This window comes from Castor canadensis, chromosome 13, assembly GCF_047511655.1.
Source record: "Castor canadensis chromosome 13, mCasCan1.hap1v2, whole genome shotgun sequence".
NCBI classification, from domain to species: domain Eukaryota; kingdom Metazoa; phylum Chordata; class Mammalia; order Rodentia; family Castoridae; genus Castor; species Castor canadensis.
Genome location: NC_133398.1, coordinates 11930750 through 11948914, shown reverse-complemented (window position 1 = coordinate 11948914; position 18165 = coordinate 11930750). Strand labels below are relative to the sequence as shown.

The following is an 18165-nucleotide window of genomic DNA, read 5'->3' as shown; positions in this document are numbered from 1 at the left end:
CCTACCAAGTGTTGGGATTACAAGTATGAACTGCCATGCCCCACTATGAAACAGTTTTTATCTTTGTGAACTCCTTGAATAAGCCTTTAGAACTACTGTAATTCTGTTGTCTAAATAAACAGATTATGAAACCGTACTACTGTTATCATACAGAAATTATTAGAATAAAATCACTCATGGGAAGGGGTTGCATCCTAGATGAAGAATACCTGGTATCAAACATCCTACCTTCTAGTATAACAAGCGTAACATGAGAGGAATGGGGTTGTAAAAGAATGAAGTGTTTTCTATAGCACAGAAAGAAAAGTAATTCACATTTAAGCACCTGCTGAAACGCCAAACCAAGTCAAACATTTTAACCTGACAATAGTCAATAAAGTAAGAAAGATGATAAATATCTCTAAGAGAGAAAAACTCATTGTTAAAGACCTCAAACTAGTATGTGGTAGAGCCATTCCTGGAGTCCAGGCCATAAAGATCCTCTTTGTGCTGAAACTGTAATCTGACTTCAAATGGACTAGTACAAATGGAAAATGGTCCTAAATTTCCAATATGCTTTTTTCTTCCTTTATATTCTTGCTTCCTCTTTCTTGGTTACATAATACTTCCAAATAAGAGAAAGACCATCAGACTGATCAGTAATGGTGACAATGTCTCCTCCTAGCTTATGGTTTCTTTCTTCTCCTTTGACCAGAGGTTCAAAGTATGATCCCTAAGTCTATGTAGAAACAAAATCTGACCAAGATACCCAAATGAGTTGATCAATGTTAGCAAGCTGATGTCACTGATAGGGATAGAGGTCAAGAAAGTCAGGAAGAAAAGCAATGAACTTTCTTATAGATGACTTGGATGAACAACGACTACATTCTCTAAGCTCTAACAAGATGCATACCAAACAATCACCACCAACCCTAATTCAAAAAAATAAAATTTTCATACTCACCTTCTTTATCAGTAACTGACCAGGAATATTTCTGAAAAGGCTTACTAGATGGAAGAGGGTCCATCTCCAGCACTTTATAAATCTGGCCAAAGGCTGATAGTCTGAGTGCATGCTAAAGAATAAAACATTACACTTAATCAAATTTGAAGAGCCATTCATAAATACCCTAGCATGTTTAGCTACAAAGATATTCATTAAATGATAAAATTATTATGGCAGAAGTCCTCAACAGCATGCAAGAAACGTGTTCTGTTTTACAATTCAGAAAATAAAATTATGATCTCTTTCTAATAAATGACAGTGATTTGCCAGCCTTATACCTGTGCACTATGGGTAATATCTTCTTTTTGTTGGATGGTCATAAAGCTCAGAGCATCTGTTGGGTCTCGTTCACAAGGATCATGAAGACCAGGACCCCCTTTGGCAAAGGCAAGGAAAAATACAAATATCATTTAGAACTGAGTTTAGAATTCAGCAAAGTTACATTAAAATGAGGGAAGAGAAAAAAAACTGAGGAACTAAGTTAAAAGTCTGTTCAATTAAGTGAAGTATTTAAGACACTCTTATTTTCACTATGTTAGCACTTAACTGTCCTTATTTTAAAAGTCACTTGTATCACTCACAGCAAAATTGGATCTTACTCTGAGAATTTAGAAATAGCATGATGAATCATCCCAAATCTTTAACAGGATTATATACAGAAAATAAGACCAAATTTAATTTTTCCAAATTTAATACCAGACTGCCAACAAAATAAACTTCACACATTTTAAAAAAACATCAGCATTTTCAAGTTGAAGAAAATTCATAGCAAGCCCAATATCTATTAGTACCCTTTATGTTAGTACATATAAAACACAAACTATAATTACTGAAAAAGCTTTATACACCTTTCCAACACACAAACATTCTACTTGCTAAAATTCCAAGTAAAATAACTCCTACAAATCATTTCCCAGTGCAGAGGACAAATTTAGCACATATTTAGACAAATTAACTAAAATGAGTTTTTTCTGATTCTTCTGCCTGCAGAGTTTGAAACCCTTACCAGGAAGTAGTATTCCAGATGCCAAACACTCCATTACTCGTCTCAAGGCCTCCCCAGCGCCCAAAGGTCTATTACAAGTACCTATAGACTTTTCACATATAAGTTCTAGTGGCTAGAAGATATTAAATTACAAATTAGTACATGCACCAAGTGTTAAAAGGATTCCAGTTAAATGTGAGCTGACATTTCTATCTATAAGGGAAGCCAAAAAAGTGAAGACAATCGAACATTTAAGGCCTGCTTCCCCACAACTACCAACTTCTACTGACCAATTTTTAAATCTAGTATTTTTAAAGGATTTTCTGAAGACATTTTTGTAAAAGAAAAATTTTAATTTTTAGTTACTCTGAAACAATCACTAAAGAAATATGGTTATCTAATTCATTTAACAAAGATTAACAAGCCTTCACATAAGTTAGTAATAACTAATAACTAGCAAATGTGCAAACCCAGCTTACCTAAATCCCACTTAATTTAGGAAACACTCAAAACCATAAATCTCTCAATGTAAGAACTAGACTTCTTTCAGATTGCTTGTTCCAAGTACTACAATTAGAATCAACAAAGGACAAAATCTCCGTATTTAACAAACTGAACATCATTTTACTATATTTGAGCAATTGCTCATTAATTTATAAATTAATAATAAATAAAAAGTTAGTGATTAACTTTAATTTAGAAATGACCCTTTACAGCTTTATTTGAATTGTTTTTTAATGTTCTTAAGTTATAGTCTTCATTGGATCAGGCATAATAATTTCCAAATCAAGTTAATCTTATATTACATTATAAGCTACATCCATAATTGGGTTACATGTACTGTTTGCTTGATTTTAATGAGTAATACAAATTTATTTGCAGGAGTCTCCATATGAAGAAAATTATAGAAACTACAAGTTCCTTATACTGGTCTATCAGGTAATCTCCACCGTAATGGAAAGACACAATGAAAGGGCAATGAGCCAGCCAAGGAGGCTTTTCTGGGCAGCAGATGACCAGTGAATGATCAACCATCAGTGCAGAGTTAAGGAAAGGAAGATGCTTACTTTTAAAAGGTATAAAACGTTTTGTCAGAAAAAAAATCTCAGGTTCTGAAACATGAATATGGTAAGATAGAAGGGAGAAATTATATGCATAAAAACAGAATTCATATAAAAAAATACATAAACATCTTCTGGGCAAAAACAGGTAACATACCTTAGGTAACTCAGAAGGTAGTAATTTTATAGTAACATATCATTTTTATAGGATTTCCTCAGCTATGGTTCAGAACTTGCTTTAACCACATTTAAATACTTACCCATCCTTTTAGTGGTGCCCATGTGGGAACTCTGTTGCACAAATCACGCAGAATGCGGAGGACAATTACACATGATTTTAATCCATTTGCCCTTGCCTAAAACAAATAAAATGATTCCAATATCCCTGTTGAAATCCATTCCTCGTTTTAAGCACACTGATCATGGATATAAGTTTTTAAAGTGAATACTAATTAGGTTTTCAAGCAAACCTAAATAAATAAATAAATAAAGTTAAGAAAAGTAGTAAGCTGTGGTTCAGAAGGCAGGTTTTAAAGTAAAAGGAGCATAATATCAAAATTCTTTTTGTAGCCTCATGGAAACCTCATTCCAAGCAACCATCTACTTTACCTTTAGCTTTTCCATGTTTATATTTTACAAACCACCATTTAAAATTTAGAATACTAAGCCAAAAAGAATTACAGTATAATGAAACCCATTAACTATAACAGAAGCTATTCTAATCACTTAATCCTAAATTAACTCATGTACTTCACACTATCAATCTTAGACAGTATCCCCATTTTATAGCACATAGAAATCAGTAAGTGGCAGGTGTTCCAAATGAAACCTGCAGAGGGTTATAGTAACAGTAAATAATAACAAAAAGCCAACCTGAAACCATTTGGCATGTCGAAGAGACGCCAAGGCATTCAGGCATTTTTGCCTGTCCAGTAAGTCCGGAGGATCTTTCATCGCAACATTTTCTAATGGTAAAATGGGATAAACAGAGACATAAAATTTGAAAAGGGGTTCTTGTCAAATACCAGACAAAATATATATATCAGCATTCAAGTAAACTAATAAGACTCCCAGGAAATTTTATGATTTGGCTTTGATGCTTCTTTTTCAAATTATATGCAGGATCGTTTAAATAAATAGTAATCAGAATAGAATCTATGCAACAAGTACAAGAAATATAAAGGAATCCATTCAGTAAACAAATCAGTGACCACTGCTGCTTACAATCTGGGATCTTATTAATAAGCATGTATAACATCATAGGCACAAAATAAGCACATAGCACTTTTTCCTTTGGCTGAGTACAAAGAAGGAAGATCTTGGGACCAATAGCAGAAACATTTTTCACAGAAGAAATTTTGATCACGGATCAGATTTTAAGGAAACTTGGACCTCTCGCAAAATCATCAATTTGAGATACACTGAATATGGAAAAAAATTATTTGCAACTAAATAAACTCATTCAACAAGATAATTATTACTAAAAAAAAAAAAACCCATTGATAAGAACTCAAGTGTTTCCCTGAAGTTCTCTCATTATTTCTTTTCTGAATCAAACTACAAATATAAAATAATTCAAAATACATTTCAAGTTTTATGTACGTCTTTTTGAAAAAAGGCAGCGCTCAAACACTACTATCTAATTATAGCTATTTGACTTGCCTTAACATTTTTAAATGGTTTAGATGGCCCAAAACAGCAAAATTCAAAATTCAAACATAAGATTAATAGCAAATAAGCATACTTCAGATGTCACATAATACTAAATCCAAGTTTATATAGCCAAATTAATTTCCTCTGAGCTTCTAAGTGGATTTTCAAAAAATTTTTGAAGCCTTGATGCATTATTTAACATCATATGACACACAAATGGTTTCTCAAGAAATAATACTTTGTCACATCCAATTAAGTCAGATTTACCACTCTCTTAAGAACTCTCTTAAATGTGAAAAAAAAAGAAACACCAATACTTGCTCTCAAGTATTCTCCTCACAGTAATAGACTTAGTAGTATATTTGTGTGGGCCAGGTGTTATAATGTAAGTATTTTTAAATGGATCACAAGAGCACTGATACTTTTTGGTTTCCTTAGTTATCAGAGACTCTACAATGGCAAATCTAATGTTTACTCTACTAGATAAAATACCATCAACTAAATGTGAAGGCATAATGCCCTTCAGAAAACAAATCTATTAAGAGAAATTGTGGGGTCTCTCCATTGACCACTGACTGCAATACTGTGAAGGATAAAGTGCTACACACTTATTTTCTGACCAGCTGAGCTCTACAGCAGATATCTGCATTGTTTCCCATAAGTCTCTATAAACAAAAATCACAACACAGGGTCTCATTACTACCCCTTTTTACTCATAAAATGGAACAACTCAAAAAGAGCTACTAATATGAATTTATTTTTTAACACAAACAACACTGTAGGTTCTGTAGGTGATCTAACTCCTGTGCTTGCTCAATTTTGTCTTCACAGAAACACAACTAACTCACTTCAATGTTTTAATGTCAAAATGTTTAATTGTGGTCAATACAAGCATCTATGTAAAGCTCACATAACAGATAAAACAAACTAGTATAAATGCATTATCAGAATCTCTTAAAAGTCAGACATGACAAAGGATGACTGACTGCTAAGTAAATAAACCCAAATGAAAGGTATGGCTCTCGCTTACTTTTTACGGCTTCAATTTTTAAATTAACAATATAGCAAACTAAGTTTTAGCCTACATTTTACCAAGTAGAGAAGTCAGGAAGGAGATAAGGGAAGAGGGAAGTGAGATACAGGAAGTTTGGATAGAAAAAGAAAAACAGCCAAAATGTTTCAATATTCAAGAGTATCTCTGGGGGCTGGAGGCATGGCTCAGGTGGTAGAGCTCCTGCCTAGCAAGCATAAGGCCTTGAGTTCAAACCCCAGTGCCACCAAAGGAAAAAAAAAAAAAAAAGTGAAAAGAAAGAGTATCTCTGTTTAGGAATACAATTCATCATTTTATCTTCAAAGTTTTAATATTAAACAATATTAAATTCAAACGGTACTACATTGCTACTTGTATGTCCAGCTTGCCTATTTCCTTTATATGAATAATGCACAGATTCATATATGTTCATTAATTAAAAAATAACTTCATGAATTTGGCAATTGCAGAACTGCTGCTGTGAAAACACTGCCACTTCTGGCAGCAGAACCTCTAGTTTAATATTTCTGGACTTCAATATATGTGAGGGGCTTTTCGGTATTTATATTTTTTTAGGATAGCAAAGCTTTTCTGATAAAAAAAGACATCTTGGAGTCATTAATTAGAAACAAAAGAACTGTGAGCCATTTCATTTCTTACCTGCAAAGACCAGTGAAACAGTAAGAAATAGCATGAGCAGTTAGAATGGAAAAGTGTTCACAAAAATACCAAAAGCAAAGAAAAAATAGCTTTTAAAGCTCTATTACTCAGAAACTTGGCATCAGAGCATGAAGATACTTACAATATTCTCAACAATGGGAGCTCTGGAGTAGTCTATTATGCCTAACCCTCCTTATTTGGTTAGAGATTAGATCCGTGACCAGAATCACACCATACTACAGGAAATGTAGGTCAGTTTCTCTCAGTGCCTTACATGCAAGCTATCTGCCCGTTAACAAAAACACTAGCCTAGAAATGGGGCAGGAAAAAGCAAACATAGGGCTGTGTTAACCAGGAATTGTATGTCTAGAACTTGGGCTCTTCAAAGGGAAAATAAATGAGCTGGAGTATCACAACAGGCTCCCTGACCATATGGATGATGATGAGTTACTGAGTTCATGCTGACAGAATTTTCACGTTATCCTGATATCCTGGTAGCCACTTCACTCTCAATTCCTTGAAGCTTTCCAAAAACAAGCCATGCCCCAGGCTACTGTCCGTGGAAAACTTTAAGACACAATGATGAGGACAGGTAGATGTGTAGCAGTAAGACAGAACAGAGAGAGCACTGCTCTAATTTATCCCAACAATGTAATTCCATATTGATTTGTCTTTAATGGCAGTCAAGCACTAACATAATGAATGCCCAAAGGTTTACTCTGGATACCAGAGACCTAGCATCTGGGGAAGGCGGGAAACAAAACCTGCTACATCATTATAATCCTAGTTGTGATCTACAGATTATGACAATCTACTGCCTCGACCCTAGTAGGACATATGTCAGTGAACTTCTGCCAAGAAGAGTCAGAAGTCCATACTAGCACCAGCATGTGAAAAGAGGACTCCAGGGCAACTTCTCTGTCAACCTCTGAACGCTCTCAAATTCTAAGGACAGAGGTTTGTCTTAGTCTAAGCCAGAAAAGGCTCTAGTTTCCCTATACACCTGGTTTCAAACTGCATTATAAATATAAGAAAAAGATGATTTATCACCCCACTGTAGCAAAAATATTTCTGGTTTAAAATCTCAAGCACCAAAAGAAGTGAGATTATGTGAATGACTAGATCAGCTCATGCAGTAACCCCAGACAGGAATGGGAGAGCTGGACTGTAATACTGAACTTCAAATTGTAGGAGCGGGGCAAAATGTAAGACTTTCCTCACTTACAAAACAAGGCAGAGTAGTGGGGCAAGATGGCAGAGGAGTAGAAGCTTCCTCTGTTGGAATAGCCTGGATAACAAAGGACAGAATATATTCAGAAGAGCAAAAGAGAGGAAGAACACTGAGAACCACAAACAAGGGACCACAAAAGAGGGACAGGACAGCTGAAGAATACAGCAAAACAGAAAGCTGGGGGAGGGAAAGCCAAAACCTCCACCACAAGGTAAGCCAGGCAGCCTCCACAGACAGACCTAGCTGTGATACAAAAAACACACCTCCCACAAACCTTAAACCCAAGTGTGGAGATTTGATGAGATAGTGACCCCCGAGTGACAAGCCAGCATCAGAAAAGATAACCTTTCATTACCCATGCCTCAAAGAGCCATCTAAAACAGGACCTCCTGTTTGATGAGAGTGAGGTAATTCAGGGGGTCCTGTAAACAAGGAGCAGTTGCCACTCAGGTCATGAGACCTCAGGTGTCATGAGACACCTGGCCACAGTGTATGAGAGGAAGATGGCCACAACAAGCTCATGGAGAAGGAGAGGCTTTGACTCATGGCAAGCTTTGAGAAGTGAGCAGAACCTCAGGTACCTACTGTCTACTGGGTGACAACAGTTTCACTGCAGGAGGACAATTTCAGAAGCAAAGCACCTAACCTCTACAGGTACACAGCTCAAGTTATAGGAGTTCCCAATAAGCTGACTGCAACCACGCAGGCTGTGAGGCTGAGACAGCCTGGGAACTTGAAAAATCAAGGAACAATCACAGCTCAGGGAGTTCTGGGACACCAATCACAGTGTTGGGAGACAGAAAGCCACAAGAAGGAGGGACATTGGCAAAGCAGCACTGGGAACTCAGACAGTGAAGGGTCTGGTGGTTGGTGGCCCCATCCTACTTGGCTAGAGCAAAGATCACTGCAGAAACAACACCAAGCCCATGAGTGGCACAGTGCTCAGCTTCGAGGAGCTACCCCTGACTTTGGGGCCGTGCTGCTAGGCAGGGCTAAGAGCTCTGAGCACAGGACCTGGGGCTCAGACAATATCCCCCAATCTCACCACCCCTCTACCCCAGGATGGCGAACTGCTGACAGGGTCTGAAAGAACTGACCCTGAATTCCTCACTCCTACAACACCAGGACAGAACTCAGTGTGCTATCTAGTCCCTGCACACTTGAGGGGATACTGAAGGGTGCATTTATATTATCCCAGGGAGAACCAATAGGGGGAGACCTGTGAAGCACATGGGAACTTACCTGGCCCACATACTAAAAACTACTATGTGGCCAGTAATGGCCTCCAGTACACAAAAAAGGGAAGCTTCTAAGGTGAAAACAGCACAGAAATGGACAACTGACTTGACCAGTCCTGCCCTCAACCCACATATAACACCAGCTCATACACAAAGAAACACAAGCAACTCCAGCTATTTCTCTGAGCGGTACAGGGAACCATACCTGGTGCCTTGGACACACAAGCAAAAGCTTGTCTATAGAGCTATCCTCCAGTCCAGTGGTGAGAAATTACATTGTAACCATCCCACTAAAAAGTCCTGCCTGAACAGTGAAAATACTTAGGACTGGTAATTAAAACTTCTACCCAACAAATTTGGCCTCAGATGCATAAATCTCAATACAAAAACCTCAAGAAATATAAAAAAAAAAAAAAAACAGTGCAACATGACAACCCCAGAGGTCAACAACTCCACAGTAAAACAGCCACTAAGGACAGTGAAGAAGAAAGCCCAAAGGAATCAAAAACATGATTATAAGAATTACCAGTAAAATGAAAAGAGAACAAGTATAAAAAGCTTGAACTCAAAGAGGATACAAAGAAACAACTGAAGGACCTTAAAGAGAATACGAATAAACAGCTAAACAGAATTAGGGAAATAGTACAGGATATGAAAGAGGAATTCAACAAAGATACAGAAATCCTAACAAAGAAACTGAAAATCTGCAAAGAAAAAGCTCAAGTGGAAAAAAAAGCTCAACGGAAAGTCTCTTCAGTAGAGTGGATCAAACTAAAGACAGAGTATCAGGGTTTGAAGATAAGGTAGATGTCTTCAAGCAGTTAATGAAGAAAGGGGAAAAAAATACAGAAGAATGGAATGTGCAAGACATCTGGGACACTATTAAAAGACCAAACCTACAAAACATAGGCATGGAAGATATAAAAGAGGTGCAAGCTAAAGGACAGAAAACATATTCAATCATGTAATAGGAGAAAATTTCCCAAATCTTGAAAAAGACACAGTCATTCAAGTATGAATAGGTGAAAGTGTGGGTGGTTTTTAGACACCCAAAAGACAAGACCAGAAAAAAACCACTATAAAACATATTATAGCCAAAATGTTAAGTGTGTAAATAAGGAAAAAATATTGAAAGGTCCCAAAGAGAAGCAACAAGTTATACATAAGGGCAAACCCATCAGAATACCAGCAGATTTCTCAACAGAAACCTTAAAACAATTAAGTCATGGAATGATGTATTTTATAAGCATTTAAAGAAAATAACCACCAACCATTATTACTCTACCAGCAAGCTATCATTCATCATAACAGAAGGAAAAATAAAAACCTCCCATGATAAACAAAAATCAAAGCAATTCATAACCACTAAACCAGCAGCACTCCAGAAGATACAGAAATCCTACACCCAGAAAAGGAAATGCAGCCATGAACATATTAGAAAAAAATAAATCTCATAAACAAATGAAGAGTAGAAAAGAAACACTACAAAAACAACAAAATGGCAGCAATTATTACATAACTTTTAATATTAACACTGTTAATTGTCTCAATTCTCCAATCAAAAGACACAGAATGACACACTGGATGAGAAAGCAAGAAACATTTGTTGCCTACATGAACTGCATCACACACACACACACACACACACACACACACCAAAAAAAAAAAGAAAAATTGGAGTAAAAGGGTAGTAAAAGATCTTCCAAGCAAATGGACCCTGAAAGCAACAAGGAGTGGCTATATTCTTATCTGATAGTCACTTAATATTAATAAAGGGAACAATCAATCAATAGGAACTAACAATTATTAAAATGTAGGTACCAAATGTTGGTGCGCCTAACTTCATTAAACAAACACTGCTAGACTCATAGGTCATCCAGTCAAGAAAATCAATAAAGAGGTCTGGAGGCATGGCTCAAGCAGTAGAGCACCTGCTGAGCAAGCACAATGCCCTGAGTTCAAACCCACGCAAAAAAAAAAGAGAAAAAACAAATAAAATCAACAAAGAAATGTCAGAATTAAATTGACACTACAGATGAAATAGACTTAACAGACAACTACAGTATTTCATACAGCAGCCGCATATATATAATTTTCTCATCAGCCCAGGGAACTTTTTCCAAAATAGGTCATATTTTAGGACACAAATACAAGAAAGTTGAAAAAACTCCCTGCATTCTAACAGACCACAACAGAATAAAACTACAACTCAACAGAAAAAGAAACTCTGGAAAATATTCAAACATATGGAGACTGAACAACAAATTGTTGAATGATCTGTGGGTCACTTAAGAAACAAGGGGGAAAATACAAAAGTTCCTAGAATGTAATGAAAATGAAAACACAATCTACCAAAACCTTTGGGATACAGCAAAGGCAGTGCTAAGAGGAAAGTTTATAGTTATGAACACCCACACTAAAAAAAGCAGAGAAATCTCAAGTAGTCTAATAAAGCACACCTCAAGCCAAACCCAAAATTAGCAGACAGAAAAAAATAATAAAGATTAGGGCAGAAATTAATGAACTAGAGAAACAAAAAGAAACTATGCAAAAAAAATCAATGAAACAAAACAGTGCTTTGAAAAGATAAATAAAATTAATAAACCCTTACCCAATCTAACTAAAAAAGAGGAAGGAAAAGACCCACATTAATAAAATTAAGACATGAAAGAAAATTTCATGACATATACCAATGAAATCCAGAGGACCAGGAGGGAATACTTTGAAAACCTACAGTCAAACAAACTGGAAAATCTAGAACAAATGGACACATGCCAGGATACATATGACCTACCAATACTGAACCAAGAGAATATAAACCACTTCAATAGATCTGTAACAAGCAATGAGAGTAAAACAATAATAGTCTCCCTCGAAGAATGGGGAAGGGGGGAATAAAGGAGAATGATGGAAGAGGTGAATTCAACTATGATATATGGTAAGTACTTTGGAAAATGTCACAATATAACCCCAGTACAATAATATGATGATAATAATTTTTTAAAAATAGAGTCTCACAACAAGGAAAAGCCCAACATCCAAAGGAGTCACTGCCAAATTCTACCAGACCTGTAAAGAAAAACTAACACCATACCCCTCAAACTTTTCCATGAAATAGAAAAGGAAGGAAAACTGCCAAATTCATTCTATAAAGTGGGTATTGCACTCACTCCAAAACTGGACAAGGACACAACAAAAAAAAAGAAGAGAGAGAGAATGAATTGTAGGCCAATCTCTTTAATGGACAAATATAAAAATTCTCAATAAAATACTTGCAAACTGAATTCAGCAACACATTCAAAGATTATGCAACCAATAACAGGATAAAGACTGAATACATACACACACACACACACACACACACACACACACACACACACACCATGGAGTATTACTGAGCCATTTGCAGAAAAAAGGATGGGACTAGAATCATCAGGCTGAGCTAGATAAGCCAAGTTCAAAAGGCCAAATATGATGATCTTCGTCATTTGTGAAACCAGACCTAAAATGATGATGATTATGATTATGAAGATGAACATAATAATAATACCGGAGCATGAATGTATACAGAGGATTGTCTTTGGGGGAGGAAATCTGCAGGAAGAAGGAAGGGAAAAGGAAAGAACAATGAGGGATGAACAGGATGAAAGTATACTATATGTATACATATAGAAACAGTCTAATGAAGCCCACCAAACACTGTTTGAAAGAGGGAGAAATAGGGGGAATAGAAATATAATGGAGGGAGTGAACATGTTCAAGATACAATATATGCATGTATGGAATTATTACAAAGAAATCACCTTATATTATTAATGTATGATAACTCAAAAACAAAATTAAAACGTATTTTAAAAGATCATATGCCATGACCAAATTGGTTTTAATCCAGGTATGCAAGGATGGTTCAACATGCAAAAATCAATAAATGCAACACAGCATATAAACAGAATTAAGGACAAAAATCACATGATCACCTCAACTGATGAAGAAAAAGGTTTTCAGAAAATTCAACATCATTTCATGATAAAAGTTTTGAAGAAACTAGAAATAGAAAGAATGTACATCAACACAGTAAATGTTATTTGTTGCCCTCAACACAGTGAAACTAAAGCAGGTACTTTAAAGCAACTGAGGCCAATAGGAGAAGGGGACCGGGAACTAGAGAAAAGGTTAGATCAAAAAGAATTAACCTAGAAGGTAACACACATGCACAGGAAATCAATGTGAGTCAACTCCCTGTATAGCTATCCTTATCTCAACTAGAAAAAACCCTTGGTCCTTCCAATTACTGCTTAGACTCTCTCTTCAACAAAATTACAGATAGTTTCTGCCAGGTATCGACGGGGTGAGGGGAAGAAGGAGGGGGCAAGGGGGGTAAGGGAGGAGGTGGGGGAAGGGGAGAGAAATGACCCAAACATTGTATGCATATATGAATAAAAAGAAACATAATAAATGCTATATATGACAAATCTACAGACAACATCATACTAAAGGAGGAAAAATTGAAATCATTTCCTTGAAAGCTGGAAACAAGACAAGGGTGCCTATTCTCTACACTCTTATTCAGAATTGTCCTGGAATTCCTAGTCAGAGCAATAAAGCAAGAGAAAGAAATAAAAGGAATTCAAATTGGAAAAGAAGAAATTACATTATCCCTATTTGCAGATAACATGACTCTACAATTAAAAGACCCCAAAGATTCCACTAACAAACTCCTAGATATAATAAACAATTTCAGCAACACAACAACATATAAAAATCAGGAGTTTTCAATATGCCAACAATGAAAAGGTTGAGAAAGAAATCAGGAAAGCAATCCAATTCACTATAGTCTCAAAAAAAGAAAAAGAAAAATACCAAGCTATAAATTTAAACCAGGAGGTGAAAGACCTGTACTATAAAACCTTGAAGAAAAGGATTCCAAGATGGCTGCTAGAGGGAGGAAGCAGAAAGCTTGTCTGCTAAAGTAAAATCTAGGAGAGATGCTGGAGATATACCTTACAGGAAAAACCACCAAGAAGAGGCAAAACGTTGACTCCTCCACACCTCCAGCCTGCGCATAGCATCTCCACTTCCCATTAAATGGAGAAACCAGGAGGGCTCCTGCGCCGCAGCCAGACAGCAGCACCCAAGATGACTTGGGAAAACGCGGACCACAAGGTGAGCTAAGTGGCATGAGGTACTCCCACAGACAATCCTAGGCCAGATCAGCACAGCCCCGTGGACAGACCAACCCCCACCCAGGGAAAAAGAAAAAAAAACCCTGAATAATAAGCAATAACAACAAAAAAGACACATAGCAAAGAGGGCAGGTGGGACACCTTGAGCGCCGAAGAGGGAGAGAGGGGAAATCCCTCACAACAAGCCAGCAGAAGGCAGGAGCAGCGGCACACGCCTGGCAATCAGGAGCGGGAAAGCTGGTAAAAGCAGCAGTGGGAGGAAAACTCTACAGGAGAGGGGCGAAGACCCACTTCCCATGTAAACTGTAAATAAACACACAGGCCTGAGAAAGCTGGTGCACTGTCACCTCCCCCAGTGTGCTCGGAAAGGGGAAAGCTTGTACCAGTGGCAGTCGTGCCCAGGAGAACTCTAAGTAAACAAAGCCTCAGGGGCTATGTGAGTGTTCAGCTTACTCCTGAGAACTGCATAAATAAAGCCTCCAGCAACAGCAGGCTGACAGCAGCGGGCAGGTGAGCTGCAGCCTCAGATAGCCATTCACAGACCTGTCTCCAGACTCTTTTTTTTTTTTTCTTTCTTACTTTGATGAGACAACAACCAAACTACACCTGCATGCTGAAAAACTTACTGAAACTGTATTGCATTTGAACTTGGGAAACTTTGTGGGGGTTTTTTTGTTTTGTGTTGTTTTGTTTGGTTTGGTTTGGTTTTGTTCCACCTTGATGAGATGACAGAACCCAACATAACCATGAAAGGGCAGGCAGCACCAAACTACAGGAAAAGAAAAAGCAAGAAAGCAGGGAGTAACTTCAACTTAGGTACACACAATCAAACCTTCAAACAACTAAAACAACTAAATGACAGGAATCACCACAAAACTATTAGTACTAACACTTAATGTTAATGGACTTAATTCCCGATCAAAAGGCACCGTTTGACGAAATGGATTAAAAAGGAAGATCCAACAATTTGTTACTTACAGGAGACCCATTTCACCTAAAAAAATAAGCATAGGCTTAGGATGAAAGGCTGGAAGAAGATTTACCAAGCCAATGGCCCCCGAAATCAGGCAGGAGTAACAATACTTATCTCTGACAAAGCAGACTTCAAACCTACATTGATCAAATGAGATAAAGAAGGACATTCCATACTAATAAAAGGGGAAATAGACCAAAAGGAAATAACAATTATCAACCTATATGCACCCAATGTCAACGCTCCCAATTTCATCAAAGATACCCTGAAAGACCTAAAAGAATACATTAACACCAACACAGTGGTTGTGGGAGACTTTAACACCCCATTATCATCAATAGATAGGTCATCCAAACAAAAAATCAATAAAGAAATTCAAGATCTAAAATATACGATAGATCAAATGGACCTACTTGATGCCTACAGAACATTTCATCCAACTTCTACAAAATATACATTCTTCTCAGCAGCCCATGGAACCTTCTCCAAAATAGATCATATCCTAAGGCACAAAGCAAGCCTCAGCAAATATAAGAAAATAGAAATTATACCATGCATTCTATCTGATCACAATGCAGTAAAACTAGAACTCAACAACAAAAGTAAAGACAAAAAACATGCAAACAGCTGGAAACTGAATAACTCATTGCTTAATGAACAATGGGTCACTGATGAAATAAAAGAGGAAATTAAAAAGTTCCTGGAAGTCAATGAAAATGAAAACACAACCTACCAGAACCTATAGGACACAGCAAAGGCAGTCCTGAGAGGAAAGTTTATAGCCATGAGTGCATATATTAAAAAGTCTGAAAGATCCCAAATCAATGACCTAATGATACATCTCAAACTCCTAGAAAAACACAAACAAGCAAATCCCAAAACAAATAGAGGAGAGAAATAATAAAAATAAGAGCTGAAATCAACGAAACAGAAACAAAAAAAAACCATACAAAGAATTAATGAAACAAAAAGTTGGTTCTTTGAAAAAATAAACAAGATCAACAGACTCCTGGCAAACCTGACTAAAATGAGGAGAGAAAAAACCCAAATTAGTAGAATCAGGAATGCAAAAGGGGAGATAACAACAAACACCATGGAAGTCTAGGAAACCATCAGAGACTACTTCAAGAACCTATATTCAAATAAATTTGAAAATCTTAAAGAAATGGACAGATTTCTAGATACATATGAACATACAAAACTGAACCAAGATGATATTAATCACCTGAATAGATCTATAACACAAAATGAAAGTGAAGCAGCAATCAAGAGTCTCCCCAAAAAGAAAAGTCCAGGACCTGATGGATTCTCTGTTGAATTCTATCAGACCTTTAAAGTAGGATACAAAATCAACATAGAAAAATCATTAGCATTTCTATACACTAATAATGAACAAACTGAGAAAGAATATATGAAAACAATTCCATTTACAATAGCCTCAAAAAAAATTAAATACCTAGGTGTAAACCTAACAAAGGATGTGAACGACCTCTACAAGGAAAACTATAAACTTCTGAAGAAAGAGATCGAGGAAGACTACAGAAAGTGAAGAGATCTCCCATGCTCATGGATTGGTAGAATCAAAATAGTAAAAAAGTCTATACTCCCAAAAGTAATTTACTTTTAATTGTTTAATTCCATTCCCATCAAAATTCCAATGACATTCATTAAAGAGATTGAAAAATCTACTGTTAAATTTATATGGAAACATAAGAGGTCATGAATAGCCAATACTCAGTCAAAAGAATAATGCCTGAGGTATCACGATACCTGACTTCAAATGATATTACAAAGCAGTAACAATAAAAACAGCATGGTACTGGCACAAAAACAGACATGAAGACCAGTGGAACAGAGAATAGAGGACCCAGATATGAAGCCACACAACTATAACCGACTTGTCTTTCACAAAGGTGCTAAAAATATACGATGGAGAAAAGACAGCCTCTTCAACAAAAACTGCTGGGAAAACTGGTTAGCAGTCTGCAAAACACTGAAACTAGATCCATGTATATCACCCTATGCCAATATTAACTCAAAATGGATCAAGGATCTGAATATCAGACCACAAACTCTCAAGTTGGTACAGGAAAGAGTAGGAAATACTCTGGAATTAATAGGGATAGGTAAGAACTTTCTCAATGGAACCCCAGCAGCACAGCAACTAAGAGATAGCATAGATAAATGGGACTTCATAAAACTAAAAAGCTGCTCAACAAAAGAAATGGTCTCTAAACTGAAGAGAACACCCACAGAGTGGGAGAAAATATTTGCCAGCTACACATCAGACAAAGGACTGACAACCAGAATATACAGGGAACTTAAAAAACTAAATTGTCCCAAAATTAATGAACCAATAAAGAAATGGGCAAGTGAACTAAATTGAACTTTCTCAAAAGAAGAAATTCAAATGGCCAAAAAACACATGAAAAATTGCTCACCATCTCTAGCAATAAAGGAAATGCAAATTAAAACCACACTAAGATTCCACCTCACCCCTGTTAGAATAGCCATTATTAGCAACACCACTAACAACAGGTGTTGGCAAGGATGCAGGGGAAAAAGGAACCCTCTTATACTGCTGGTGGGAATGTAAACTAGTACAACCACTCTGGAAAAAAATTTGGAGGCTACTTAAAAAGCTAAACATTGATCTACCATTTGATCCAGCAATACCACTCTTGGGGATATACCAAAAAGAATGTGACACAGGTTACTCCAGAGGCACCTGCACACCCATGTTTATTGCAGCACTATTCACAATAGCCAAGTTATGGAAACAGCCAAGATGCCCCACTACTGACAAATGGATAAAGAAAATGTGGTATTTATACACAATGGAATTTTATGCAGCCATGAAGAAGAACAAAATGTTATCATTCGCTGGTAAATGGATGGAATTGGAGAACATCATTCTGAGTGAGGTTAGCCTGGCCCAAAAGACTAAAAATCATATGTTCTCCCTCATATGTGGACATTTGATCAAGGGCAAACACAACAAGGGGATTGGACTTTGATCACATGATAAAGCGAGAACACACAAGGAAGGTATGAGGATAGGTAAGACACCTAAAAAACTAGATAGCATTTGTTGCCCTCAACACAGAGAAACTAAAGCAGATACCTTAAAAGCAACTGAAGCCAATAGGAGAAGAGGACCAGAACT

General features: G+C 36.7%; 1 protein-coding gene across 9 annotated transcripts in view; it reads right to left on the bottom strand.

The window, feature by feature from the left end:
• The window catches only part of Strbp (spermatid perinuclear RNA binding protein), a 131006-nt gene that overhangs the window by 38967 nt on the left and 73874 nt on the right, over window positions 1-18165 (bottom strand). For all 9 annotated transcript variants that reach the window (XR_012440321.1, XR_012440322.1, XM_074051061.1 and 6 more), the window contains 5 exons: window positions 3905-3996; window positions 3292-3387; window positions 1992-2103; window positions 1264-1361; window positions 944-1055 (listed from right to left, as the gene is read on the bottom strand). Coding sequence is in view for 7 of the 9 variants with exons in the window: in XM_074051061.1 (XP_073907162.1) it covers window positions 944-1055; window positions 1264-1361; window positions 1992-2103; window positions 3292-3387; window positions 3905-3996 (510 nt within the window). In the remaining 2 variants the exon portion in view is untranslated. The remainder of the gene's footprint in view (window positions 1-943; window positions 1056-1263; window positions 1362-1991; window positions 2104-3291; window positions 3388-3904; window positions 3997-18165) is intronic.